At 53.4% G+C, this 27,976-nt stretch overlaps 1 protein-coding gene across 2 annotated transcripts; it reads right to left on the reverse strand.

Moving 5' to 3' along the window:
* On the reverse strand, positions 1-27,922 carry SCHIP1 (schwannomin interacting protein 1). 2 transcript variants are annotated; one of them, XM_088530470.1, is made up of 7 exons: positions 27,796-27,922; positions 7,256-7,374; positions 3,912-4,029; positions 3,112-3,309; positions 2,209-2,332; positions 1,472-1,565; positions 1-52 (listed from the first exon to the last, which is right to left on the reverse strand). In XM_088530470.1, exons 1-7 carry the CDS (start codon positions 27,880-27,882, stop codon positions 1-3), a joined length of 792 nt encoding a protein of 263 aa, XP_088386596.1. In that variant the 5' UTR covers positions 27,883-27,922. The 2 variants fall into 2 exon arrangements, with proteins under 2 accessions (XP_088386596.1, XP_088386597.1); XM_088530471.1 differs by lacking the exon at positions 27,796-27,922 and adding an exon at positions 13,634-13,706.
* Positions 27,923-27,976: the final 54 nt, after the last annotated feature.

The raw sequence follows: 27,976 nt of genomic DNA on the forward strand, positions 1-27,976 counted from the left end.
TCACTTGGCCGGCATCTTCTCTGCCAGGTGCTTCTGCTGACTCTCCGCGTGTCTGGCGGGAGGGAAAGGGAGAACTCGGTTATTTACTGCCCGGTCGCGGGGCGGAAGGTCCGTACGTGCGTGCTCGGCCGTCCCGAAAATCCCCTTCCCAAGGCAGGGAAGCGGTCGGCAGTTCCTTGCAAACCGGACTGGAGCAAAAGGGGCCCGACCGCGACGGCAGGGAAAGGCAGAGCCCTCCGGGGGAGGAAACACCTTTTCCGACGCGTTCCCGTTTCCGCCGCTCGCTTCCTCCTCCTCCGGGAGGGGTTTAGAGCCTTGGACACAGGCAGCGGATGTGAGGGGCCGGGGTCAGGCCTGGAATCCCATCCTGGGACCACATCCCGAGCCCACCGACCCGGCCCACGGACAGACCCGGCTGTGTGGGAAAATCTCCATCAAAACAACACGCAGCTCCTGGGACCTCCAGTGGATGCTAAATTCCGTGTCCCGGAAAGAAGCCCTTCTAATTAGCGAGCTCCAGCCCTAATCCCAAATCCTGCTGTTTTATTAGTCGCTGTTAATGACTGGGCAGGGATAGTTGGAAACCACCATCCCCTCAATCGCTGCCGCGGCTGCCGTTCCTGCGAGTGCCTGAGGGTGGCACGAGAAGGACTCGGAAAAGCCGCGTGGCTCTTACCAGAGTCAATTGAAACTTTTTCCAGGTAAAAGAATGATCAAATTTCAACCAAAAATTATGCAACAGTGAGACGTTTTAAAATAGAAGCAGATTTAGGCCACTCTTGCTTTTTCTGTATCGTGTTAGGAAGGAATTCTGAATACTGAATATTCAAAGTGTGTGTGGGGCGGGGGGGGCTGGCTGCTAGAAATTTTTTAACCGACCTTATTTAATATATTTTTGCAACTTCAGTACTTCAGTTCTGAGGCCATAATCCCGGCACACTTACTTAAAATAATCAGTGCCACCCTTTTAACACCAGAAGCTTTAAATATGTCTCAGATTATGCACTACAGAAGCACTGTCTCAGAGGAAAACACCTCTAACGTGTTGCCACTAATGAGCTGGAGCTCCTTAGGGAACAGTATCTTGAAATGCTTCCTTTTTTATCTGCCATCGAACATTATTGCTTAAAAAATAATCCCCAAAATTTTGCATGTTGTTCAAGTTCTCCTGGCTTCTGCATTCATTTGTTACTGTTTGTTTTTATTTACGCTTTGCTTTGATGGTGGGGAAGTTTCTTAAGGAAGCAAGCAAAGCAGTGGTGGGAAATGGCAATAACGGCCAACTGCTCAAAATAGTATTTTTGGAGCACATTACACCCATTCTGATGTTTAACACAGCACTCGGTAGGCCAGCACACGTCCTTACAGCTGCTACGTTATCTCCTACGTGCTTTGGGAAGCTTTAGGGCTGGAATTTAGTGCTGGAAACCACGTGCGAGCGGCAGAGCGCGCGGGAAGGGGCACCCGTCACCTGGTCAGGTCCTCGATGTCCACCAGCATCGCGTCCTGCTCCGTGTGCAGCTCGTCCCGGATGAGCAGCAGCTGCACCAGCTCCTCGTTCAAGCCTGCGCCCACAAAGAGACGGATCAGGATCAGCCTCCTTCCACACGGACCTGCAAGAGCTGCTTTCCCTACTGGGCACACGGGACTCTCCTGGAAGGCCCGGATGCAGTCGAGGAAGGGGAATTCCTCAGGCTCCAGCTCCGGCCACAGGCCACCCCTGTGTGCGGAGCAGCCCTGGCAGGACACGTGTCCCAAACCAGCCTGCTCTGCTCTCCCGGGCACGAGCCGGGCAGGGCCAGGACCTCGGGAAACCAGGAAAAACCTCCTGCTTCCAGCTGCGCCGCTCAGCTCCTCGCTCGGGGATATTTATGAAGCCGTGATAGAGCGGGAGAGCAGCAGGAAAACAGCCCCACAAAGCCACGAGAACTGGCAGATGCTCCCAGGACAGGGAACGTTCCCAAGCTATTTTTAACTGCCCAGGTCTTGAGTTACCAGCGCTGCCACCAGCAGAGCCGGGCCAAGGCCGCAGGAGACAGCGAGGAAAGGACAAAACCCAAGGAGAGAGCCCGGCCGCTGGCCTCTGCAGTGCAGGTCTCTGCTCTCCTTTTGTTACTGCACATTTAGGCACATTTTTATGTGGATTCTGAAGTACCGGTCTTAATTTAAAGGGATATGCCAAAGAAAAATTTAACGAGTATCACTTACTTTCTATTTGTGAGTGGAGATCATTGACTATCACTTGTAGCTGCCCGATAGTCATATCTCTCAGATCAGTGGGTTTTAAACTTCTCTTCATCAGGCATTCACTTATATGAGGCATATGTGGCAGCTAAAAGCAAATGTCAGACTTTTTAATTTGCTCCTTGCCTGTATTTGTGAACAGCAGCAGTTTGCCCTCACGCAACCCCGTTCCCAAACATCCATCATTTACCTTAATCTGCCCAGACCACAGAACAGTCCTTGCTCTGTGGTGTGACACATGCACACAATGACCCAGGCCACCCAAACCACTGCTATTAACCGTGCACTGAAGGAACAGGCAAGGCCATGAGAAGCAGCTTTACATCAAGACTGTAATGCTCCAACTTGGGCTGAGATTGGATGGATTGAGAAAAAAAAAGTCTTTGAGGATGAGCAGCATCGTGCCCGTTACTGGCTTTGATGGAGGAACAGCTTTCCAGCTTCATCGTTTCATTTCCCACTATGATCCTGCTCTCCTTAACGCCCTGATGGGGTGAATCCCATTGACCCACAAGTGCAGCCTGGTGTTTCACACACGTTTTGTGCGTGGACACGGCAGCACCTGTGAGCAAACTGTAACCAGCTAGTGACCAGTGGCAAATCAAGACAGCGCTTGAATCACTACAACAGCCTTTACGTGTAACAAGAGCTGGTCACGCTCTAGTTGCTGGGCACACAGGGACACTTGTCAGCTCTAACAGACAGTTGGTGACAAGAGCTACTTGGAGAGGTACTACAAAAACAGCAGGCTGTAAGGTAGCCTCCTCCCCAGAGGGCAAACAAGCAATTAGAAAAGAATAGCTCTGAGCACGGTGACACTCAACACAAGTGTGTTGATACCCAAGCAGCCCTTGACCCCAGACTCACAAGATCAGCTACTGGAGATTTCTTGCGGTTCTGCTTTTCCACCTCTACTTGCATTTTGGCCATTGGCTTTGCCATAGCCAAGGCCATTTTGGCTTCAGCTTGTAGTTTCTTTTGCCTCGTGAGAAAATCCATGTCGTCCAGGGATTCCGACTCCTCTTCCGTGGTGTCTCGGTCGGAGTAGGAAGAGCTCTGCTTGCTCTGGGGAAGCAGACAGGCAGCCCGTTAACACCTCACTCCCACAGCAGCACCAGAACAAAGAGGTTTTGCTTCAAACTGAAGATTCATTTATACATTTGCAAAGCTACAATTTCTACGGCAAAGAGCCCGGGATTTTATTAATTTTAATCTGCAAGATGGTCTTTAAAAACCAGAGCAATTCCTAGATAGGCCCTCAGGAGTATCAGTAGCAACTCGAGCTCTTTCTGTTGAAAGAGGAGAGGCTACAGGATGCCGGGGCCTCCGTGGGGCAGTGCCAAGGGGAAAGGAGAGGGAGAGCGGGTGGGAAACTGGTGCTGCTTCAGGCTCCTTACTGCCGGGGCCATTAACCGCCCCTGCAGGGCCGGCAGGAGGGAAGCAGGAATTTCAAACGGGAAGACTTCCCTCCTCAGCCGCGGCCTGTGTCGTGTGGGGATTTCCTAGGCAGCAACCTGCATGTTTTAATCAAAGACTGAAGACTCCAGGCTTTAGCTTTGTTATTTTAACATGACCAGTTCTCTATCAGTTTCTATTATGGATTTCATGATCCCAAATCCCATTGCTCTCCATGCAGGGCCTCCTGCGGGATGAGCTATCCGACCTACCATGGGGGACAAGGGAGTATCGAGGCTCGTCTCGGTCTTGCTGTCGTCGGCATCGCTGTCCTTGTCGCTGCCGCTGTCGTTCACGAAGCAGATCTGCAGGTTCATCCCGCTCTGCAGCCTGCGGGGACAGGGAGGTCACACACGGAGCCGCGACTGCCCTTCCATGGGACATCCCCCCGGAGCCGAGAGCCTCCCTGCCTGGGCTCAAACCTGCTTATCCCGTGAGCAAATCCATCCAGGAGAACACAAGCGGCCTTGACCGCCGCGTCCCAGCAAACCCCAACCAAAGGCAGGGAACGAGGTCGGGCAGTGTCAGCGGTGGGGTCTGACCTCTCCCCTCGCAGCCGATTCCGCTCCTGCTCCTTGCGCCGCGGCCGGTTTGTGCCGTTTGGCGACGTCGGAGGTGCCTGGCCAAGGCGCTCAGCCCTGTCCCGCGGCCGCCTCCGTCCATGGTCCCGCTGAGCTCCCCTCGCTCCGGTTCCCTGGATCCTGCCCGGCACGGCCCCCTTTCCCACCGCCCGGCCCTTCCAGCCGGTGACGCTCCGGAGGGGCCTCGGGGCAGCCGAGCTGGTGTCACCGCTCGCCTTGCGGAGCACCGGGATCCCTTATTCCCAAGCATGGCCAAAGGCAGCTCCGGGCTGAGCTCCGGCCCTGGAGGTGGCAGCAGCCCCGGCAAACGAAGACCATTCGCCCTGTGGCAGCAACTTTGGCTCCGACCAGCCCATCACAGCAAACGGGTCCTTTGCACAAAGCCACACTCGCAGGACACACGTTTAAAGGTGCATTGTAGGACCACTGATGGACAGGACTGCAACTACGAGCTGAGCCCCAGCTCAGCCTTGCTGTGACGCGCTCCGAGCCATCCGGGCCCGTTTCCCAGCCTGTCACCAGGCTCAGCTCAACGCGCCACTGCCTGGAATTTCCTCAGCATCCCAGTTGTGACAAACAAACTCCCTGGACCCTCCTGGGGTCTCCATCACACAGGGTGAATCTCGATGCGTTGCCGTTCTGCGCTCCGGGTGCATCCCGCATGCAGCCCCGTCCTGGCCCCGTGGGCTGGGAACCGCTCGGGACCTTCCCTTCCTGCTCACCAAGCACCTCCAAATCCATAGGTGGAAGAAACTATCCCAAAGCAGAAGCGTTTGGTCCCTGCGGGAGGGCCGGAGCTGGCGCCAGCAGCAGCTGCACCGAGTCCAGACTCGCTGCAGGCAGCACGTGAGAGCGGGCAGCGCGTGCGAGCGCTCTGCCGCACCACGAGCAGGACACAAAACCCAGCCCGGGCCTTGGGCAGGTCGGGAACTCGTCACGGCCCCTCTGCACTCGTTAATTAGACCTGCCGCCTAATTACAGGAGAGCGGCCCCCGTGTAGCTGCAGCCACCCAAAGCAAAACTGTCTTCCCTTTCAAATTAAAGTTCAATTTGATTTTACAATTGCACCTCTCGGGTGTTATAATAGTTTTCCTCCTGTTTTTACGCCTCTTCCAAGATTTTTTCCTTCCCCATGGCAACCTGTCTGTCCTCACTCCCCACGTGGGAGTCGCTCCGAGCGTTGCGAGCGCCCCGGGTTACTCACGACAGCTGAGCAGCAACAAACCTCTCTGGAGCCTCCCTGATACCTACAGCAGCTTTAAGAAATAGAGCAATAAATAGATAAGCAAGTATAAGCACAAGGGACAGGGGCCCAGGGAGGGAGCTCAGCCCAGGTACGGGGCAGAGAGCGGGATTAAAGCGCACATTTCTCATTCCCCATGTCTGCATCATTCCCCGATGCTTTCTCTGAGCAAGATTAATTGCCTCGAGCCCATGCAGAACAGCTCGACGGCTGCTCTGCCATATGCTGGCTGCCTATAGAGTAGGGACGCCAAAACACGGATAAAATAACACACATTATTTTATGCACTTGCCTCGCTTCCCGTCTTGCTCACATGTCCCCTCTCCCTTCCGAAGGGGGATGGAATTTTGCAGCAAGGCCGAGCACCACCCTGGGAAGGGCAAGCACTGGGATAAAGGAGCACTAGGATATTATTCTTTAGGGTGCAAGCACACGAGTTCATTTTTAAGGGACACCCAGGGCCAATTAGCAGATTTCTTGCCCTTCTCCTGCCATTCTGCTCTCAGCTTTGGAAGGGTCCCCGTGTTTTGCGCGGCGCTCGTTTGCTCGCAGCGACGCATCCAAGCAGAGCAGTCAGTGCCGGGCTTCTAATCCTGCCCATTTTTCTCATGCTTTGCTCAAAGCAAGAATAAACCCGTGTCTGGTGTGCACAATCTAGAGAGCTGGCTGCACCCAAGTTGGAAAAACCCAATTAAAAACCCTGCTGGTGTTCTGAGAGCAATGCTAGGTAAGCTTAGCAAAGGGGAAGGAACCCGGACTGCTCGCCAGAGCTGGGGAATTAGCAGGGCTAGTTATCCCCATGGGATCTTCTTCCAAACAGGCTGCCACCTCCCAGGCTGCCAAAGGAAATGGCACTTCTCTAAACTCTACAGAGTTGTTTTCTTTTCCACCAACTTTCATCAGGTTGTCTAATGAGAAAGGAAAGAGTCCAAGGAACTATCTTCAAGCATGTTCCTGCTTCAAAGATGTGGTTCTTTAATCGAAACAGAACTACTCTTGTCACAGCAGCAAGTCTCCACTTGTGCCTCTGTGCTGCTTCCACCACTTGTCTCAGCCCGCTGAAGTCCAAAGGCAACGCATGACCCCGACAGAGAGCCCAAATGAAACCAGGCAGTTCCACAGCAAAGGGAGCTGGTTGGATTTACTCCTTGAGCAGCAAAAATCCCAGAATCCCAGAATGGCTGAGGTTGGAAGGGACCTCTCGAGATCATCTAGTCCAATACCCCACTCAAAGCAAAGGGTGGCTCATTGCATCCAGGCAGGTTTGAAGGTCTCCAGAGAAGGAGCCTCCACAGCCTCTCTGGGCAGCCTGTGCCAGGGCTCTGTCACCTTCACCCTTTCCCTCAGGACAGAAGTTCTTCCTCACATGGAGGTGGAACTGCCTGGGTTTCAACTTGTACCCGTTACCCCTTGTCCTGTCACTGGCCGCCACCGAGAAGAGTTTGACCCCATAAAATGTTTCATTTACCCTCAGTTTTTGCAACCCTAGTATTTTTAGCATATTATTTACAGCTACTTAAGCAACAGACACCACTTGCACATGGAGCATAAGATGTTCTGAAATAAGGAACATGTGGCTGCAAGTGAGAATCGAAGGATCTTCTGAAGGGACGATCCTAGGGTTCCCCCTGGAGATGTCCCCTTTATCAGCCCCAAACCAGATTTCAGGGCACATTTCCCTCAGCCGTGGCACTGAGAGCGCCCGGGAGGGCTCCTGGGCCGGGGCACCTACCGGGACGACAGGCTGGGCTTGCCGCTCTTGCTGCAGCTCGTGTAAATCCCGGGGCCATCGTCGAAGAAGCTGCCGAGGGCCAACTTCTGCCTGATGGACTCTCTCTCATTCTTCTGAGCCTGCAAGCGAAGGGAAACACAAAGGGGTTAAGCTCTTGCTCCCATCATCATCATCATCATCATCATCATCATCATCATCATCATCATCATCATCATCATCATCATCACCACCACCACCACCACCACCACCACCACCACCACCACATTGACTTGAAAATGTGATGATCACATCGATCGCGTGAACTTAAAATAGCTAATAACTTAATTCTAACTTCAGTGGTGACTACATACACTTTATTCTTACATTATCCATTCTATTGTCATTCCCTTAACAAATGAGCACCTCGTTTGCAAGCCAACTCCTCTTTAATCACTGCACGTGATAATTTAAAATATTGTAAACCAATCTGATGATAGTACTGAGTAGAAGTGAGTGTTGAAGCCCAGCTCCAGTTTGTAACCAGCCTGTCCAACAAAACCTTCTGCTCTGTTTCCTAGGGTTTCCCCCCACCTTGTTGCATACGAGTGTCTCAAACTCCAGATGACTCCCAGGTTTCCATTTATCCAGCTCTTTGCCCTAAAATGTGCAGAGGTGACGCATGTAAATCTCAGACCTGATATCTGTAAGATAAACCCGCAGTGCCAAATCCTTAAGTCAAATGCTGGTGTGATGAGACAGGCCGTGGCGTGCTGCATTTCAAGGGGTTTTGCATTTTTGCAAGAGTGCAAATAAAGATTCAAAGCACCTGTTCCCAGGAGCAACCAATAACGTCCTCGGATGGGGTCGGAGACTCGTCCAGAACGCAATAAAACACCCGCACACACTGCCCTGCAAAGGGACGGGGAGGTATTTTCCCCTTTCAGATGGTGCCGGCTCTCCAGACCTTTTCTCATTTTGCTCCATTTCCACCGGGATTTGCAACGGCTCCTGCTGGAAACCTGCACATTTCTTCACGGCACAATTTGTTTCCTTCACCGGGTCATTCCCGAGGATACTGAATATCCAGTAGTGCCGGTCCAGAATGCACAACAGCCCGGTTTCCAAAGGCCCCGCGGGATAACGACCGGGAAGAAATCCAAGGTGTCCCTGGTTGTTATGAACCAGGGGCCGGTTCCTAGGAAATGCAGAGCTCCTCCGGGAGCCGGGCTTTACGCTGCAGACAGATCACCCAGCGGCTGCCCTGCACATCCCGACATGGAAAACCAGGGATTGAGAAGGAAACGCAGAAATGCTCTCTACTCGCCAAATATCCCCCCTTTGAATCTAATAGGAAATACGTGAAAAATAAAGGGATTATTGGAGAACTCGCTCGCTCTCCCAGGTTGCTCCCCCACAACCAGTTCCCACTTTTCCTGCCCGCGCCGTTTCCCACGGAAGCCGCGGGGATCGCGAGCCGGTTGCTCATCCCTGGGTGGCCATTATCTCCTCCTGACCCATTTCAGCTCTCCCTGACCCATTTCTAGGCACGTTTTCCTCTGCATAGAGAAAACAACAGCTGACTACAGAGTTCTTCAGCGCTCGGAGACCCCAGTCTGTCCATAGCACCCACCAGCGGGACCCACACGGAACCACTCGCTTGACATTCGGAGGTATAAAAACACCGGGGGCCTCTGCTCCACGAAGCCCTTCCTGGGCGCCGGGTCCTCGCTCGAGCACCGCGGGATTCCTGCTCCTTCCCGAGAATCGGAATAAAGCCCATGTTTTATAATTTCCCTCGCTTAAGAAGCAATAGTTGGACGTCTCTTTGCAATACATCCCACTCCTGATTTATTTAGTGAGCAGACAGCTGTATTAATAACCCCTGCTCATTCAAGCCGTCATCTGAACTACATGAAACGGCGCATAAAATATTTATTTGAGATTTGCCATTGCCCTGCGGTGCTTTGGAGCAGGACCGTAAGGGACAGTGACGGATTCTGTGGTTGTGTCGGCCCACGCTGGGCCGGCAGTGAGGACCGCGGGGCCAGAAACGCTTGAGAAAAAGAAATCTGGATGGGAGAAACCACGAATATTCAGCAAGAGCCCAAGCAGGGCCACTTCTGACAGGTGACTGGGAGCCAAAAAAGGCCTGTGAGGCCATGGCAAGGATCATCCCATGGGAATGCAGGCCACATCCCGGCCCATCCCACGGAGGGGTGGGATGAACACGCGCCTGCCGTTGGCAGCAGGGCCCCGGCAGGAGCTCCGGCTATTTTTGCCAGGGCCTGTTATTACAGACGCGGCCAACGACTATATTTAAAGTCCCCAAACCAAAGCCAGGGCCCTTTTTTACCGCTAGAGAGCACGACGGCTTGCAAAAAACCCGGACTGCAGCGCACTTGTTTGAGAAATCTGTGTCTTCACCACAGAATTACAAGAACACGTAAGATCAGGTCAAGCTCCCGCAGCCCCTCTGAGCCGGAGGCAGGAACGGGCCCGGGAATGCTCCGCGAATGCCGGGAAACGCGGAGCTCCGCGGAGCGCCGGGCAGGGGGAGCGGGCGGCCGCGCGGGGACAAAAGGGCCCTTTTTGTCCCTTACCTTTTTGTAATTCCCGTCGGCGTCCGGCGCGGATGCCTGGCGGATGATGTCACCCATCCCATCGCCGGCGGCCCCGCGCTCCGCGTGTCCGTGCGCGCGGCGCCGGCCGCTCCGCGGGCGGCCTCCCCGACGGCTTTTCCCTAATAAAGGCAGCGAGCCGGCGGCGCGGCCGCGGAGCCGCGATAAAAATAGCCGGAGGCGCCGGAGGCTCCCAGGAAACGGGACGGGGCTTCCTCCCGGGAGTTCTGCAGTGATATCCCGGGGGAAGGCGGGAGCGGAGCCACTGGGTTTCCGCACGGGACCCACCGGTCGGCGCCTTCCCGACCCAGCGCAGCCAGGAGGGGCTCCCCGCGTTGCTCGCGGTGATAACGGGAAGTTTTCCCAGCTCGGGAACTTCCCAAGCGGCTCCTTGGCTAAAACAGCCCTTTTTTTTCAGGCACCAGGAGGGTGTCTAGGGAGCAGCAAAGGGAGCCCCGGGCTCGGCGCCTCCCCGGGAAGCTGCTCTCCGAAGGTGGGAAACAGCAGCGGCCCCGTCCCGCGGCCATGGACAGGAGCGCGGGTCAGGAACAGGGCTCGGCTGGGCGGATTCAGCCGCTCTTCCCGAGCTCCAAAGCCTACGCTTAATCCAAGGTCTTCCCGAGCTCCAAAGCCTACGCTTAATCCAAGGTCTTCCCGAGCTCCAAAACCTATGCTGAATCCCAGGCCTTCCCGAGCTCCAAAGCCTACGCTCAATCCCAGGCCTTCCCAGTCTCCACATCCACATTCAAGTCCTTCCTTATCCATGTGTGATGACAGCAGACCTGGCACCTAGCGTTGGCTGTAGCTTGGACCAGTAATTTTGGTGGCCCTGCACAGTTTTGGTGGCCCCCGCATCCGCACGACACTTCCATTGCCCAAGGCTCCCCCGGGTCTCCCTTTCCATCCAGTTCACCAGTTTTACGGACACGCGCCACAGCACCAGTCCACTCCGAAAATCCAGATTTTACACTAAAGGAAAGCGACAGGCAGAGCCTGGGAGCGGAAAAGGGACACAAAAGCAGGAAGGGCCTGACGGAGGCCCCCTCGTTCACCCTGAATCCGGCTCCTGCATCCCGGTCCCGCTCGGCGCCGTTGCTGCAAGCAGGAAAGGGCAGCGGTCGCTGGTTGCATCCAGCTGCAGCCCCTATGACTACCTTTAAGCGAGGCAGGAAAATGGGACACATCAAGTTTCTGGTCTTTAAATACAAAGTGAGCGCTAGGGACGAGCGCGTATCCGAACTCAGCTCCGCCGTGGCCGCCTGAGTGACGGGAAAGCCCCAGGGCTCCTGGCACTTTGCCATGGCTGGGGGCGAGAAAACCCATCACGGCCTTTTGCGTCGGGATCCGTTTTCCAACTGCTCCAAGTTACCTCCCTGCTAAGAGAAGCGGAGGTTTCCATGTAAAACACCCTACTGCCGGCAAACGCCTGCATGGAGCACCGTGTGTCAGGATTCCCAGGAAAAGGCTTGCGCAGAGCACCACGTGTCGGGATTCCCAGGAAAAGGCCTGCGCAGAGCACCACGTGTCGGGATTCCTGGGACAAGGCCTGCACGGAGCACTGCGTGTTGGGATTCCTAGGATAAGGCCTGCATGGAGCACTGTGTGTTGGGATTCCCAGGATAAGGCCTGCCCGGAGCACTGCATGTTGGGATTCCTAGGATAAGGCCTGCATGGAGCACCGCGTATCGGGATTCCTGGGATAATGCCTGCATGGAGCACCGCGTGTCGGTATTCCTGGGAGAAGGTCTGCACGTAGCACCACATGTTGGGATTCCTGGGATAAGGCCTGCATGGAGTACTGCGTGTCGGGATTCGCGGGATAGGCCCTGCACAGAGCACTGTGTGCTGGGATTCCCAGGAGAAGAAGTGCATGGAGCACCGCGTGTCGGGATTCCCGGGAGAAAGCCTGCAGGAAGCATTGCCTATCGGGATTCCTGGGACAAGGCCTGCACGGAGCACCACGTGTTGGGATTCCCGGGATAAGCCCTGCACAGAGCACTGCAGGCCGGGATTCCCAGCAGAAGACCTGCATGGAGCACCATGTATCGGGATTCCTGGGATAAGGCCTGCATGGAGCACCGCGTGTCGGGATTCCTGGGATAAGGGCTGCATGGAGCACCGCGTGTCGGGATTCCTGGGCAGGGAGCAGCGGGAGCGGCCGGATCACGGTGCCTTTGCTCTGGCTCCTCGTGGCTCCAGCTCCTTCTCCTGCTTCCCTGGAAGGCAGAAGGGCTGATCCGACCCCGACCACTGCTCCAGCCCCGGCAGCGCTGGCTCCTTCCGCGCTGCAGCTCCGGCCTCCACCAGATTCCCTGCACTGGATTCCCCACAGGCGCCAGCTTTGGAGCCGGCTCCAGGATTTCTACGGAAACACAACCTAATTATTCCTATCAGATTTGTTTATATTTTATCAACGCTTCGGGATTGCTCCGCTTTCAAAGGCGCTTTCGAAACCCACCCGAGGAGATGGCGCCGACGGGGTCTCGGTGCTGCCCGCGCGCGGAACGGCCTCGCATCCCAGCCCCGCAGGGATTCCCAAGGAAGGAGATGCGGGAAAGAGCCCGACGCCTCCCAGCACCGTCCTGCGGGATGGGGCCAAAAACGAGCGTTTAGTGACGGGAACCAAAGCACCCGGCAGCAAAGCGGGGCTGATCCGTGTGCGTCGGAGATAACATCCCCCTTTTACACTTTATTTATTTGCAGCCTCCAGTCTACACATCCTCATTTAAACACTCTGCGGCGGTTAAGGAAGGAGATTTTTAGTAATAGCTTTTAAAACCGAATCACCCCCTGCTCAGGGGAGGGATCCGGCAGCGCGCGGAGGGCGGTGGCCGGGATGCGGGAGCGGAGGGCGCAGCCGGAGCGGGAGCCGCTCCCGGCTCCCATGGCCGCTGCCGATCCCGGAGAGCAGCAGCTCGCGGGAAAGGCCGGAGCACCGGGAACGCCGGAGCGCGGGGGAGGCTGAGCCCGGGACGGGCCGCGGGCAAAACCTCGGGGCGTTTTGGGAACTCAACCAGCTACCAAATAGAGCAGAGGATTTGTTTTCAGGCTGAATTCCTGCAAAACAAACACGTTTCCAAGCTCTCCCTGCCGCTGCTTTATTTGCAGCTCTCGTTAAACCCGGAGCGACTTCCCAACGCCGCCACCGGGCCCCTTCCCACCGCATCCGCATCCTCCTGCCGTGCTCCAATGCATCGCCCCCGGAATGCTGCCCACCCTGGGGTGCTCCCGTGATGGGCACCCACCAAGGGCACGGGGGCTGTCCCTGCATGCCAGAGCCGGCCGTTTTGTTTGGAAACGGCTCTGGAGGCAGCAAGGAGGGGGCGAGAGGCAGCGGCACCTTCCGCAGGATCCTGCCCGCTCCGGGGGTGGCGGGTGCCGTTTGCCAAAGGGCTAAAGAGCAACAGGCCACGGGAAAAGCGGCTCCGGTGAGCGCGAGCTGGAAGGAAAGGGGGGATTTCACCGGGAAGGAGCTAAAAATGGAAGCTGCTCTCGGGGGAGTCCGTGAAACACTGCGGCAGAGCTGCTCATCTCCTCCCATCCGCACGTCCGCGCCGCTGCCTTTTCCCTGCTCTTGCAGCCCGAGGCCCGGAGCGAAGTTAGGGGGAAACGCGGCGGTGGTGGCGGCACTGGACCCCCCGGGGCCCTGCTGCAGGCGCGGAGCAGCGCGGAGCAATACGGAGCAGCGCGGAGCACCGACCCGGCGCCGCGGCAGGTGCGGAGCCCGGATCCCTCCGAAGGGAGCGGGGGCTCCGCGGCCCCGTCCGCGCGCGTCGCTCACCTGGTAGGAGCAGTTTTCCTGGTGGACCATCTCGGCGCATGGTGCAGGAGCTGCCCGCAGCGCTAAGATGGATGCTGCGGCAGCGCCGGCGCGGCGGGAGCCGGCGGGAGGAGCGCGGGGAGGGACGCGCGCGGGGAGGGAGGGAGGGACGCGGCCCCGGGCCCACACAAAGGGGACGCCGAGGGGACCCGCTGCTGCGGCGCGGCCCCGCTAAGGGGAGAAAGGCATGGAAAAACGGGGGAAAACGGGAAAGGAAAAGGCAAGGGATGCCGCGTGCGAGCGCCGCGGACATGCTGCATCCGTGGAGCCGGGCGCTTGCTCCGTCATCGCGCTGCGGAGCTGCAGCGGGAGCAGGGCTGGGAACAGCAGCTCCGAACGGGCACGCAGCCCCCTCTCCAAAGCTTTGGTGCTGTGCACGGATCCACGGCCCGCGCGAGCTGCGTCCGGAAGGTCCCCACGCACCATCCCGCACCCCGGGATGGAGCTGGGATGGAGCCAAAGCGCCCTGGGATGAGATGGATGGAGGGAGGGAGGCCCCGCGGGGCGGAGGCACTGATGCTGTGGGAGCAAAACTGGTGCAAAGGATGGGACTGGGGCTCCTGCACAGCTGGGGCTCCGTGTCCCCCCTGTCACCTATATGTATGTCTACATTTTTATACATATATGTATTTATAGGTGGGTGCGCAGCAAAACGGACCCCTCGGCAGCCCCCGCGGTTACAAAGCCGAGGGGTAGGAAAGCAGCTCCCGGCTCCGTGGGAAGGCAGGAGCCCCGCGGGATGTCACGCCGAGCCCCCGCATCCCACATCCATGTTTTTCCGAGGGTTTCCTGCCCCGCGGGAGCTCCGGCAGCCGCAGGAGCCCGCCCTGTAGTAGCTGGGGAAACATGAGTTTTCCAGGTGGGTTGTGGCAGGCCAGCCAGGGTGATGCAAAAAGCCAGGCCACGTGGAACGTTTCTTCAAATTCCAACTATACATCCATACACGTGGATTAGACAACACGGATAAGAGTGAGTTGTGGTTAAAATCACAACACATTTGTAACGCAGGGAGCGCAAACGGGCCCAAGCGCGAGCCCTTGCGCCGAGCGCGACGCGCCAGGGCCGCCTGCTCACCCGGAGCTGCCGAATCCTCGGAGCGGCCCCGGCACCTCGGGGGCTGCCTCGAGGGACAGCTCTGCTGGCCCAAACCCGGCAGTTTGCAAAGAACGGGGAAACTTCAAGACAAAACCCATGACTCTCTCCATATATCGGCTCACGGTTTCTCCGGGGTTATGGATTTAGCTCCTCCTTAAGCCAAACTAAAGCTTTTCCAGGGTTTAAACCTTGCAAGAAAAAGATTTTTTTTTTAATCAGTTAATACTAGAAATCTGCTTGAAAAGAGGAGTATCTGTCTGGATTACATTCCATTCTGTAAGTCTAATTAAGTCTAATGCTACAGACTTCTCTATTTAGGAGACATGAGGAGGAGGCGTTTTCCCTCATTTTGGGTAAGCTCCTTTGCTTTCTAAGGAGAAACCCTCAGGTGGTTGGAGAACCCAGAGCATCTTCCTCCCCCTTCCACGAGGTTTCCAGAGCACTTTGGGAAGCACTGAGGTAGCAACTCAAAAAAAAAAAACAAGGGTAGAAAATTGTGCACTGCAATTTTAGGATAAAACTCTTCTGTTTCCTCCTACAAATGCAAAGATGACATCATTGGGGTAAAATCAACATGCAGCTCACACACGAGAGCATGGAGAAAACCAGCCCCTTACCTGCCCGGGAGGAGCTGCTGCATTTGTATTTGCAAGATGTGCACATGTGGTAACTTTGACAGCCTCATGCTGGGTTATGTGGGTAAAAGACGTGTCCAAACGGCAACATCTGCTCCACGGCCCACACACAGCATCTTTGGTGTTATATAATCCAAAAACAGTTTTATCCTCTCACATGCAGCAGAAGGTTACGGTAATTTCGGCATCACAGGGCAGCAGCTCCGATGCGCGGCCTGTCCAACGCTCCTTGGTGAGTTAGGGGGGCTTGTTTAAGTCACTTGAGTGTTTATAGCTTTCTGCTCGTGTAGAAGTGACAAAACACATGGAAAACAATCAGGCTTTTCAGGAAAGCCACCTAGAAAGACTTGCTGAGAGCGCTGCACAGGTTGAGCTGTCCCACAAACCACTGAGCAGCCGGATCACTCACCTTTAACGGGAATTCATTGGTTGGAGCATTAGGTAGTCATGATACCCGAGCAATTATTTACTGCTAACGAGCACAGAACCATTTCATGTGGCAGCTGCTAATGAACACGGCGAGACGGCAGAGGAAAAGCTACAGCTGGCTCCTTGCACCTTTACTTGTGTTCTTAAACCCAAACAACTGCTGGAAATGGAATATTCACGTGCTGAGAGATGCTGCGAGAGCAGCACGCGCTTTCTGGCAGCGCCACGCAGGACCCGAAATCCTCAAAGTTTTTATATCAACAAAAATAAACCGAAATGTTGCAACTCACCTGTCTCTACAGCTCTGTATCTGCATCCCTTTGGGGAGGGATTGGTGCTGAATTGCATCAGCTACAAGGAATTTTCATCATTTTGGGCCCCTAGAGCAACGCGCACGGCGCAGCAGATGTGAAGCACGAGGGGGCAGAGGGTCTGGGGATTAGATGTCACGTGCCAGGAGTCAGTGGGTCACAGCGTATTACTTTACATCCTCGCAGCTGCACCAGGATTAAACCTCTCCCGTCGGCTTTTCCCGCAGCACAAACGCGGAACAGCACCGAGCGCCAAGGAAGAGCCGTGTGTCCGGCATAAAATGGGAAGCGATGCTGGAAGGATGCTGCAAAATGAGCAATTTTAGGAAAATCCGAGTCCTCAACGCGCCAGGGCAGGCGGGTTCCCGAGATGGGGCCGCAGATGCCCTGGGACAAAACACAGCGCGCACGGGAAAACCAGCATAAAACATGGATTTGGGTAATTGCTTGGGACAGGCTGCATTAGGCACAGTTTTTCCTCACAGGGAAAAACTTCCCTTCCTTTTTGCCTGATCCAAGGAACAGCAGAGCTGGAACTAGGGACCATCGTAACCAGCTTGGGCCCAGCCTGAGAGCCAACTTCTCCACAATTAAAAGTTTTCTAATATTTTATCCATACGGTTCCTTTTTTACCTGTGAAAGAGTCCCTGACCCTGCAGCCGGGCAGGAACACAGGTCTGTGTGTAACTTATTTACACACAGATGCTTAATTTGCCTCTAATGGGGTGCGTATCAACAGGGAACACCCTTAGGCGACAAGGTGCATGTAAGGAAAACGTATCCATCCAAAAGAGGCTGTTCCCAACACACGTGGGTGCAGCTGGAAATGGGGAGTTGGGACCTTGTGGGTGGCAAGGGAGAAGTCTGATGCCCATCTGATGCCTCAAGTCATTTCCTTTGTGCTCTCCTCATTCCTCGAGGCAGGGGAAGTGCCTGAGAAGACTAATTTACGGGCAGCCTTTTACATTAGAGCCCATCTTGATTGCAAAGCAGGTGGCAACAGCACAGAACCGGCACTTACAGGCTGCAGAAACGACCACAAATTACATTACAAAGCTCTGAAATTAAAATCTTCATTCTCAAGCCAAAGGCCAGCTACTACAAACACAAATGCACTGATACAAAGTGCTAACAGCAGCGTGCTCGGCTGCTTCCTAAATAAAAGCACGACTCTGCTCAGACAAACCTCAGTGACTCACAGACAGGATAAAAATAAGCAGAAGGTGACGTTTCTCACAGTTCTCGAAGTTGATGCCCACAGTTTAAAGCTGACTGCAAAAGCCTGGCATCAATCTAACACTTTATTTTTCTTGGCTGACATATTGCACATTCATCTCTCCAAAATCAAGCCCCAGGGTCCGGCTCCTTAAAAGCTGAGAGCTGCGAGCAAGGATTTTTAGGAAGGCTCCAGTTAACGCGTGGAGGAAAATCCTGATCCACATGGTCAAAACACTAAGGACGGGAGGCCTCTTACACGAGCCTTGTTTTACATCTGCAGCCTTCGAGCAAATGGCCACAAAGATGATTTTCCAAATGCTGCTCCCAACCCGACTGTCACTTGAAGAGGAAATAAAAAAAATTCAATGCTGCAGCAGCCTCTAAATGGGAAAGCTGATATATCTGGGAAATGGGGCACGTTGTGGAGCGGGCACCCGTCACCAGCTCCCAAATACATCCTGGATAAAACATTCCCTCCTGACTCCATCCAGTTCCTAACAAGAGCCTGCTGGTTAGCAAAAACAGTATTGAAAATAACTGTGGGAAGTTGCAGGTTTTGATAGGGCAGGCACACTCAGCAGGAGGATGGAAAAAAAAAGGCTAAAAATAACAGGATAAGCAAGGGTGGATCCTGACTGAGCCTTATTAGTCATGGAACGAAGGAGTGACACGTGGCTGCCCGTGGGTTTCAAAGCAGCACCATATAAGAGCAAGAGAAAGAGCAAGAATCTGGTTTCTTCAATCATTTTTTTCCTCAGCTCTCCCATGCCCGAGGCGCTCTCCTCCTAGCAGGATGTGTCTGGAAACCTTTAGCTTTTACTAATAAAAGGCAGCACGCTGCTCTCTGCGAGCCCTCAAAAGTGACTCACAGGTGACTCACTTGAGGGTGTCTGCTTGAACCGGGTCAATATTGACAGAAAAGCACGTGGTTTCATTATCGCTTTCTGCTTACCCCTTTTTTGTGTCAAAACCGGCACCTTCACGTGGCCTTGGCTCTGCTGGTGTCACCGATGCCGCCCGTAGCCCGAGCTCGGGACGTCGCTGCGGGGGACGAGGGCAGACGCGCGGGGTCAACCAGGGCCGCGTTGACACACAACGACCGCCTGTTCCGAGGCCAAAACCCGGAGAACGGCCGCTTGTCCTCCCCGCCGCGGCCGGGCCCGGCCTACCATGGATCTCACCAGGAACACAGCCCTTTCCGTGGAAACACGTGCGTGGGCGTTGGGTCTTCTCGCACGGGTTGCGTTACGGCGGAGGCCGCGAGATGAAGCTCTACCTTGTGCACGAGACCTTTCCGTGAAGCTTTGGAGGGTCCCCAGCAACGAGCGCAGCTCCCTCACGTGCCATGAGCCACAGGCTGTTCCTGGCCCTCAGGCTCCCTCTGCAGAGGAACCAGTTCATAATCCTGTCATGGAGCAGGCAGAGAAAGGCCCCGGCAGAGAGCGGCTCGCAGGAGGCACCACCCGGGCAAGGGGCTCCCGTTCCACCACACGGCATCGATCCCGGTCGGCTCCATCAGGAAGGCGCGAGCCGGAATGGCAGGAAACGGATCCGCAGCGTTTTCGCACGCAAGGGGCTCCTAAGGGCTTTGCAAGCAGCAGCAGCCCCTTCGAAGGCACCTCCAGGCCAAGCAGCAGCTCGTGGCAACCGAAACGCAGCCTGGAAATCCTGCACGGAGGAGGCTGCCGGGATCTCCCCAGGGGCCAAGCTGGAGCCACAGAACATTCCACCTGCAGCAACCCTGAGGCTCAACCCCGTGGCGTTTGCAGCAGGAGGAGGACAACTAAACACACTGTATTCTGGAGAAGTTTCTCGAAAACTAAATACACTGCATTCTCTCAAAAGCAGCCTTTTTGTGCAATTTAAGTACTACTAGAGCATGGAAGTGTTTGCTGCCCTAGTCACTCGAGAAGGTATTTTAAGACTTTGCAAGAAGAGGTGGAAAAGGCTCTGCATAATCTACTTGGCACTTTCCACACTGGTTTCTGGTTACAGGCGACTGCCCTGGTTTTCACCTGCTTTTCATAGAATCAGATGCTTGGGAATGTGTCCCATGGCCTTTTTTTTTTTTTTTTTTTTTTTTTTTTATTTTTGGAAGTTACAGGCCCTTTTCCTGCTTCTTCTACCTCCTGGGTCAACCTACAGAAGGAAGAAGCTGAGGGTTATTCCAAGACAGCCTCCTTAGTGGGGGTGCTGCAAAGCTTTCTGCCCAGCGCAGAGGTGCAATCAGTGGTTAACGTTGGAACAAAAACCCTTCCCAAAAGATAAAATCCTGTTTTTTGGTGTCTAAGTGAAAGCTTCTAGCTATCTTGCATCACTCACTCTGGTTTCAGCCTTCTGAGACATCCCTATCGCACCGCTTCATCACTCCGTTTCACAGCCCTTTAGCAAAAAGAGCTTGAGCAACTCCTGACATTCCCAATACCAAAATAACCCGACCCAAAATAAAGTGAAAATCTGCGAGTCTTTCTCATTAAAAAAATAAATAAATAAAGAAGAAGAAAGGGCTTTTTTCAGCCTTGCAAGTCACAGCTACAACTTGGCTTTACAATGTTCAACCTGAGAAATAATGTATGAGAAAGCAGCAGAAAGGGCCAACCAGGTTGTACCTGTACACATGCTAAGATATGGGAATATTAAGTATTAATGTTCCTACACAGCACAGGGAATTCCGTAGGGAAAAATGATTCACAGATTGTTTTTTAAAAAACTTCCGAGAATGGTTTATCATGAAATTACCATCAGGCAAAGAAAACAGAAAACACAAGAGCCGCACGTGAAACAAGGGCAGAATTCTGCTATTTCCCCAAGTCCCTCTTTAATAAATTCAATATCGGAGTTACATTAAATAAAAAGTTTAGATTAAATTTTTAATAACTCACTAAAAGCACTTCAATTCTCTGTGGACCACGTGCACTACCAGCTCTTGTATGCATAAAGAATTACACACTTTAATATAGTTCTTTCTTTTTAGCATCACCATCTACTATCTTAAAGACAATTAAATTTCATCTCTCTATTTTTCATTCCTCCCCAATCCCTTTAAATTTCCTACTCCTATTTCCTCCCGCGTGCACGAGCGCTTGGCTTTTGCTTTAACAAAGCACGAACAAGTCTCCATAAATGGCTTTTGTGCAATTCTCTCATTTAAAGGAGATCTATAGATCACCGGGCAGGAAACCAAAATTGGCGATATAAATAAAATCTACCATTTCTGTGACGCAAACGACTCCATAGGCTTGACGGGGCATGACAAAGTGTGCAGAAATGATACAGGTGCTTGAAAAAGCAGGAAGCCCTTGGAGACAATAGCTATTATGTAGCTCCTGATGGGCAAACCAACAAACGCCCATGGAGTAACTGGAACACAAAGCCCTCTTTTCCATCAAAGTCTTTAACTATTTCCTCAGGGAATAGGATTAATTTTAGTATATAGCAGCATATTGTCGTGAAGAAAAATTTTCAAACCCAGCGCTGGCTTCAGTTGCATTGAAGGAAAACACTGCAAAAAGCTGACTATTTGAAGATTAACAGCCAAAATACATGCAACTCTGCTGCTGAGAAGCTATGGCCGCTCCTCGAAAATATAATTCTGTCCTGAAACTGATACCTGTGTCTTGAGTGACCTTATCACAGGAATGCCATGTCTCCATAGGAACCCCCGGAGTTCCACCAACGCTGGAAAGCACCAAACTGGTTGGATTATTACATGATTACCCTAAAAGGCTGCTTGGCTGAGAAAATGAGAGTTTACATCAGCTCCGAGGGAGAAACTGGGAGAATTGCATTTTTTCTTCCATGGCAATTACACACAATTTTCACAACCTAAATGGGGAATTTTACGCATCGCAGCAATTGGCATATTTAAAGGTCTAATAAAAGCCCATTTTTCCTATGAGATTCAAAACCTTCAGCAAAACCATTCCCCATTAGCAGATCCAGAAGCCCCAAGACGCAGCACCTACAACATTTTAAAGTTGCACTCTCAAAAGCGGTTCGTATTTAACAGTAACTTCTAAAATACATCAAGATATTGCCCTGATCTGTTGCATTTACATTTGTTATTTAAAACAGCTGCAAGCCCCCGCCTGCTCTAGCTCTGCAACGCATGAGAAAAGGGTATTTTTTCCCCAAAGAAAAACAAGAGGCAGGAGGAGCTGCTGGAAAAGGGCTCACATTGGCGCTCCCCAAGCCTGCCCGGGGCCAGAAAACCGCTGTTTGCATTAAAACAAGTTACTTTGAGTTACTTTAAACACACCCTGCTTTGGCTCACGCTTCCACACGGGGAAGTTTAGCCTCCAGCCCTGTTTTTTCCGCCCTGCCCTGGCAGACAGAGCCCTGAGCAGGTTCATCTACCTGGAGCCGCTCGCACATCAGCGCCCGCTGCCGCCTCGGTCCATATTGAATCGCTGGGCAGCGATACGGAGGGGAGCACAACATCCCCCGCCGCGGAAAGGCGCGTTCCGTGCGGATTTTGGCACGGGTTTTTGGCACAAAAGCAGGTTTTGGTGGCGCGGGAACTTCTAAAAATCCCCCACGTAACAGCAGACATTAAAACTAATACGTGCAATTCAAAATAACCCTTAGAAGAGCACTGAATACACAATAAGCCCTGATTAAACTGGATGATTTGCATGGCTAAACACACACATTTGTTCATTAAACACACAGAAGTTTCCTAGCATAAGAAAAATCTTTTTACTTCAATAAGGGAGGTGAGATTTGTGCTATCGCTCCTGTGGCTTTCACTTACCATTAAATCGATTATTTTGACTTCCCCACCACTTGCTTGACCACATGGAAATATATGTATACTCCATCTACTAGTACTTCACTCTGTCAGAGCCTATTTTGGGACGTCTTACAGGGCACAATTGAAGCAGGGGGGACTAGAGAGACCAAATGGGAGAGTTTCTGAGGGCTTGGTGAGTGCAATATTTGTTATGATGGGCTGGTGTGGAGCACGCTCGGCCTTCCCGCGTTCATCTCTCAGCCTGAAACGTGTTCTGAGTTGTGCTGAACAAATACTCTCCTCTTTCCCGGCTTCTTAAAGCACTCTGTAATTGCTCCCTTAAAAGTCACCATCGTTTCTCCCTAGCGCCAGGGGCTGTGCAGACACCATCCTTCTTTGCTGAAGGGCACGATGGTTCCACAGCAAATTGAATGGTTTTCCTCAGGTAGCAAAAACAGGGGGGGTTACACAGCACGCGTCAGACCCGAGAATTAAAAACACCAACCCTCTCACTTATCACAGCCACCCTGCCAGAAAACGACGCTTAAGTACATTATTATTATTATCATCATCATCCTGTAGAGCGGGCGTTTCCACACTGCTAATGCAACAAGAGGTGTTTGCTTATATTTACGTAAAAATTGGAGAGTGCTGCCAAAGGCAGGGGCAGGATGGAGCACAGCGCTCCAGAATCCCATGATTTCATGATTACGCCAATAAAATCGCGCCCCAAGATAACCAAGATTTGGACTTACGAAAAAGCTCGCTTCTCTCCATACAAAGGTCCAGCTTTCACTAGCGGCTGTACTAAATGCCAAAAATCTCTTTTAATGATCTGCACGGACCTTGTCCCAGCCAGGATCATGAAGAGTTTTCCAGTACTGCACACAGGCGTGTTAAGGAGGTATCTACTGCTACCTGCAACGCAAAGAGCATTTGAACAACCCAACGCTCGCCCGTTTTGGCTATTTCTACATAACGTGTGAAACGCTCACTTACCAAACGACCAGGAATTACTGCCAACTTGCTGGTCTCCATAACACTGAGCGGTCACCGTTATATTAATGCTCAGATAACCGAGAATCACTTCTCGGAAAAGGAATATACATGTTGCCACCCTGCTCGGCGCTCTCTTTAATGAAAGGATTCGCAGCAGCAACAGAGATAAAGTTTTCGCTCCAGATTACCAAGCGTTGTCGCTTTGCCGGGACCAGTTTCAAGAGAAGCAGCCATTTATCTTCCCAATCTCCGTAATTAGAAAGGCTCCTCAAGAAACAAGCACTTTAGAGCACACATGGATGTTTTCTCAGCTTAATGACTCCGCACACTTTGGCGGATTCATTAATATCTTGCCAACCTCATCTAACCTTTGAGCTGGGTGGAAGGTGGCCAAAGTACATGGCCACTTTGACTCCCATACGGCGAGCGCGGCAGCAACGCACCGGGGGCCGCGTTGCATCGCCTGAGTCATTGCACCCCATTGCACCGGGGAAAACACTCACGCAAAGCAAACACACCCCCCATCTGCCTGAAATTACAACACTTTCCATGGTGAAAATGCCTTAGTTTTTCTTTTTTTATTGTCTATATTTCCCTTATTTCCTATGTTTGGAAACAAACTACCCCAAATGAACCTCTCTCATCAAAAAAGTCCTATTACTCCTTTCAGTTGCCCCTATCAAGGGCAAGATGGACGAATCTAGTAAGTCAAAGAGCCCCATAGGCACCATCAGATACATAAAAAGGTCTTGCTGTGCCTCTAAGTTGCAAACACAACAGATATACATTTTCCCCACAAGGCAAAAGTTTGATTTTGAAAATGAGTTTGCCAGGAATTAGTGCACTGATTTTCTCTTACTGCTTTAACAGAGCACATCTGTGGGGCACAGAGGCAGCCTCGCAGGGGCTTTAAGGCTAATGACAAAAGGTTGGTTCCTCTTCAGTCTCCCAGGGAGTCCTTCACATGGCTCTATGGTCAACAGGCCACTGATTAAACCACTGCTCTGAACAAAGCCAGGTGCATTATGTCTATCCCTATCAATTTAAGACAGCCTTAAGAAGCAAAAGGCTTGTGAGGGAACACACCTAACTTCTCAACACACTGAGTGTGTTTTATAAAACTGAGAACCAACATGTTTGAAGACACATGATGATTCTGGGCAGGCTGTGCTGATGTTAGAGAACCGGCACCATAGAGCCCCAGCATCAGTCTTGACAGCGTATGTGGAGATATCCTACTGGAAAAGGGAAAAACAGGGACTCCAGCACACGCTCACCCTCACAGGAGGTGTCTGCACATCAGGGAACCTCCTGCAGGCTGCAAGGATGGGCTTTTATCACTGCTGGGCACAAAAAGCCTCTTCTGCGGATGGCAAAACTCCTCCTCAGAGCACAAACGCGACGGCCTCTTCGGAGAGGCAAGTCATTCGGCTGAGCCGCTTCCTGTTTCACAAGTGTTTTTTTAATTGACTATGGAATTTGCAGATATTGTTTGCAGAAAATACAGTCTATTGATTGTAATTACCATCCTCCAGGATGCAATGGAAAGAATTATTAGAATCATTAATGCTGATTTTGATTTTATTAGAACCATTAGCGAGGCTGCAAGCAGAGAGTTGCTGCTTCGCGGGCACCCCAGCAGCTCCTAGGCGCCATAAATCACGTCGTGGCACATTTGTTCCTCCTGACACAGCGAAGCTTCAGCAGTTGAGCAGAATAAAGAAAAATACATCACCAGCAGGCTTCCTGCAGCTGGATGAGATCAGCCCACGTGGATTTTCGAGGAACCTTCTAAGCATGAGCTACCTGCAGAAAACATGCACTTCCTTCTCTATCAGAGGAGCATCCAGCAGCCACCAGAGCATCCAACGCATCTCGTTGAGCTGGGGCACGATCTGCGCGTGTTGCAACGGGTTTGCAGGCAGGCTGCCTCTCCCCGAGGCTGAGGTTAATGCAGCCTTTACAGGAGCTGCTCCAACAGCAACAAGCCCGCGAGGACGCAGCAAAACCTCCAGCAAAAACTTCCAGCAAAACCTCGCCGGCACCTGGCTGCCCTTATTTCACTTCCCGCATGGCTGAGCTTAAACACGAGACGTGAAACACTCAGCCCATGGCAACAGCTGGAAATCAGGAGCTTGCAAAGGCGCTTTTGGAAAAGCTGCTCTCTTTTGCTCTTGAACGAGTGAGAAGACGTGAAATTGCCGAGTTTGGCCGTCTCGGAGTGACGGCCCCGCTGCGCGCACAGCTGCGCCGCGGCGGCAGACGGGCAGCGAGAGCTCCACGCTGGTCCCCAGCGGGGCCGGCCGCAGCCCCCACAAACAGCTGCCGAAGGCCACATTCCTAAAGCGCCAAGCAGGAGGAGGACTAATGTTATTTGATAAATTCGGGCTGCTGCTGGCCCAGCGGCATTATCAAACTGCAGCTACGCAAACGTTTGTTTTGCCTTCCCCGCATCATCGTGCTGTCATTTACTTTTAGAACTACACTCTCGAGCGCGACGAGCCACCAGATAAAGCGTCTCCGCACGCGGGAGGAGCTCCGAGCACCGTGGAGCACAGGGGGTGAGGAGGAAGACAACCTCCCGCTTGTAGAGAAAGAAGAAAACACCCCTCGATTTCTGCGCACACCCTTCTCTCCGTTACCCGACTCATTTTTCCTCTCCGCGAAGGCACGAGGCGCTTTGGAGAAGGGCCTGTCCCACGAGCTTGGCCACGAGGGCTGCTCAGGGCCTTCTCCTGCCCCTCTCCACCTCGTCCCTGGCATCGGCACAGACCTACAGCTCGGCAGGAGCCACGCGGTGCCACAGCCTTCGCCACCATCATTCGACCCACGTGCCGAAGCCGAAGCCTCCAGCCTCTCCCCGAACGGCCTCGGTGACAGCCCTCACCACGGTACGTGGTGACGTGCACCTCGTTCCTGTCCCCTGGGCCTCGTTTGTGTTGTGCGACTGTGTCTGGAAGTTAAACAACAGCCATTATTCCCCTGCAATTAAAAATCGTTTTCTCCGCTCTTTCTAGCGGAAAAGGTCAAATCCCCACAAACACCCGACTGCTCTCTGGACGGGTGAGCCCGAGGGTCCTGTTGAGTTTAACACCGTATTAAGTTCACGTGATGTCTTCCCAACCCCATCCCGCATTTCACACCAGATCTTCACAGCCTAGATGTTTTCCTAAAGCCATTTCAGCATCTTTATCACAAAACTTTCAGCGTCCTTCCCCTGTAACACCAGCCAGACCAGTACCAGCAACGAGGCCATAGGCCTCTGAAGAAGCTTGTTTTGGAGCACAACAAAGAGCAGTTAAACACAGGTACCAACTCCTGGAAGATTTCCCAATTTCTCCAATTCTTCCGCAGGATTCTGCTCCCCTTGGAAGGGGTTACGACCTACAGCCCAACGGCCAGCGCTCATACGAGCTGCATGGAGCAAGCCGGGCCATCCCACGTGCTCCCTGCACAGCCCCGAGATGTCACTCGCTCTGCCCACTGCCCCGTCATCTCCGTGACCAGCCCGGACTAAAAAGCAGCTCTTTGTAGCCCTGACAAAGCGCCATAGAACAGAAGCAGCACTGGGCTCATCAACATCCTCATCCTCTTAGAGCAGACGAAGATCTCCCCCCGGTTCTTGGCAACCAGAAGCTCCTTTCCATTCTTTTTAACAGCCCAAAGGATCAGGTCGCAGCCAAAAGACCAAGGCAAGCGCGGGGAGGTCTCATGCAGGAGATGAGAGGATGTCAGGGCGCAGGGAACGAGCTCAGCCCCGGCACACGGAGAAGCCCCAGGAGTTCCTCTTCCAAGAGGCCCTGGAGGCCACGTCCCCAAGCACGCGCCAGGGGCAGCATCGCAGCGAGGCCTCCGCACCGGCCCGTTCATCCTACACGGAAATCCGGGCGCCGGCAATTCCCTGCTCAGAGAAAGGCAGAAGCTCAAGCAAAACGAGGCAAGAAAACACCCAAACCACCTAGGTCAGGTGAACTCCAGGATGCCCCCGGGGCTCCTCCAGAGACAGGAATGTGCACGGGCGGGCGGAGGGAACCGCAACCGGCCCCAGATCCCCTTCCCCGGGGCGCTGGAAAAACTGCAATGGGATGGGTGGAAAATTCAGGAAAGTTTCCAGCGCCAACAGTCACGGCCAAACCAGAACACCCAGGCAGTGGGAAATGGGAGCTTCACGGTTTGGTGCCATCAGGTGCAACAACACCACCCAAGAGGGGAGAAAACTCATTGCGGAGGCCAAGGGCACTGCAGAAATGGGCTTCCTGGCCATAAAATATACAAATATACATATATAAAGAAAACTTTTTTTTTTTTTTTTTAAATAAAGCCAAGTGTTCGCACGCACAGCCACACACTGCGGGCAGTTCTGCTAAGAAGCCAAAACCCATGGGCACCATGTGTCCCGTCAGAGGCTGCCCCTTGGTTTTAAGTTCCGAATGGGATAGGAAGAAGAAAAAAAGAGAAAAAGAAAAAGAAAAAGAAAAAGAAAAAGAAAAAGAAAAAGAAAAAGAAAAAGAAAAAGAAAGAAGTGCACTGCTCTCACGCTCCCCTTTAGAAACGGCAGCAGCCGCCCGGATTTCTCAGCAATGAGCTGTAATTCAAAGGATTTAGGGTGGAAAAAAAAGAGCCGCGGAGCGATGACTGCACAGGAAGCCGGGCTGCGGGGCGGCGGCGGCGGGAGGACGCGCGGGGTCGCGCCGCGGCACTCACCGAGGTGTAGCCGGCGCGGCGCCCGCGCGCCTCCTGCTCGCGGCACTGCAGCCCGGCCAGGTGCCTCTCGAGGGCGGCCCAGTCCATGGCGGGCGGCGGCGGCTCCCGCGGGGGCTGCGCCGCTGCTCCGCGCCGGCCCCGCCGCCCCGCGCCCGCCGCCGCCGCCGCCTCCCCGCCCGGC

This window comes from Tinamus guttatus, unplaced genomic scaffold, assembly GCF_059628265.1.
Source record: "Tinamus guttatus ecotype Peru unplaced genomic scaffold, ASM5962826v1 Tinamus_guttatus_pri_ptg000376l, whole genome shotgun sequence".
Taxonomy (NCBI): Eukaryota; Metazoa; Chordata; class Aves; order Tinamiformes; family Tinamidae; genus Tinamus; species Tinamus guttatus.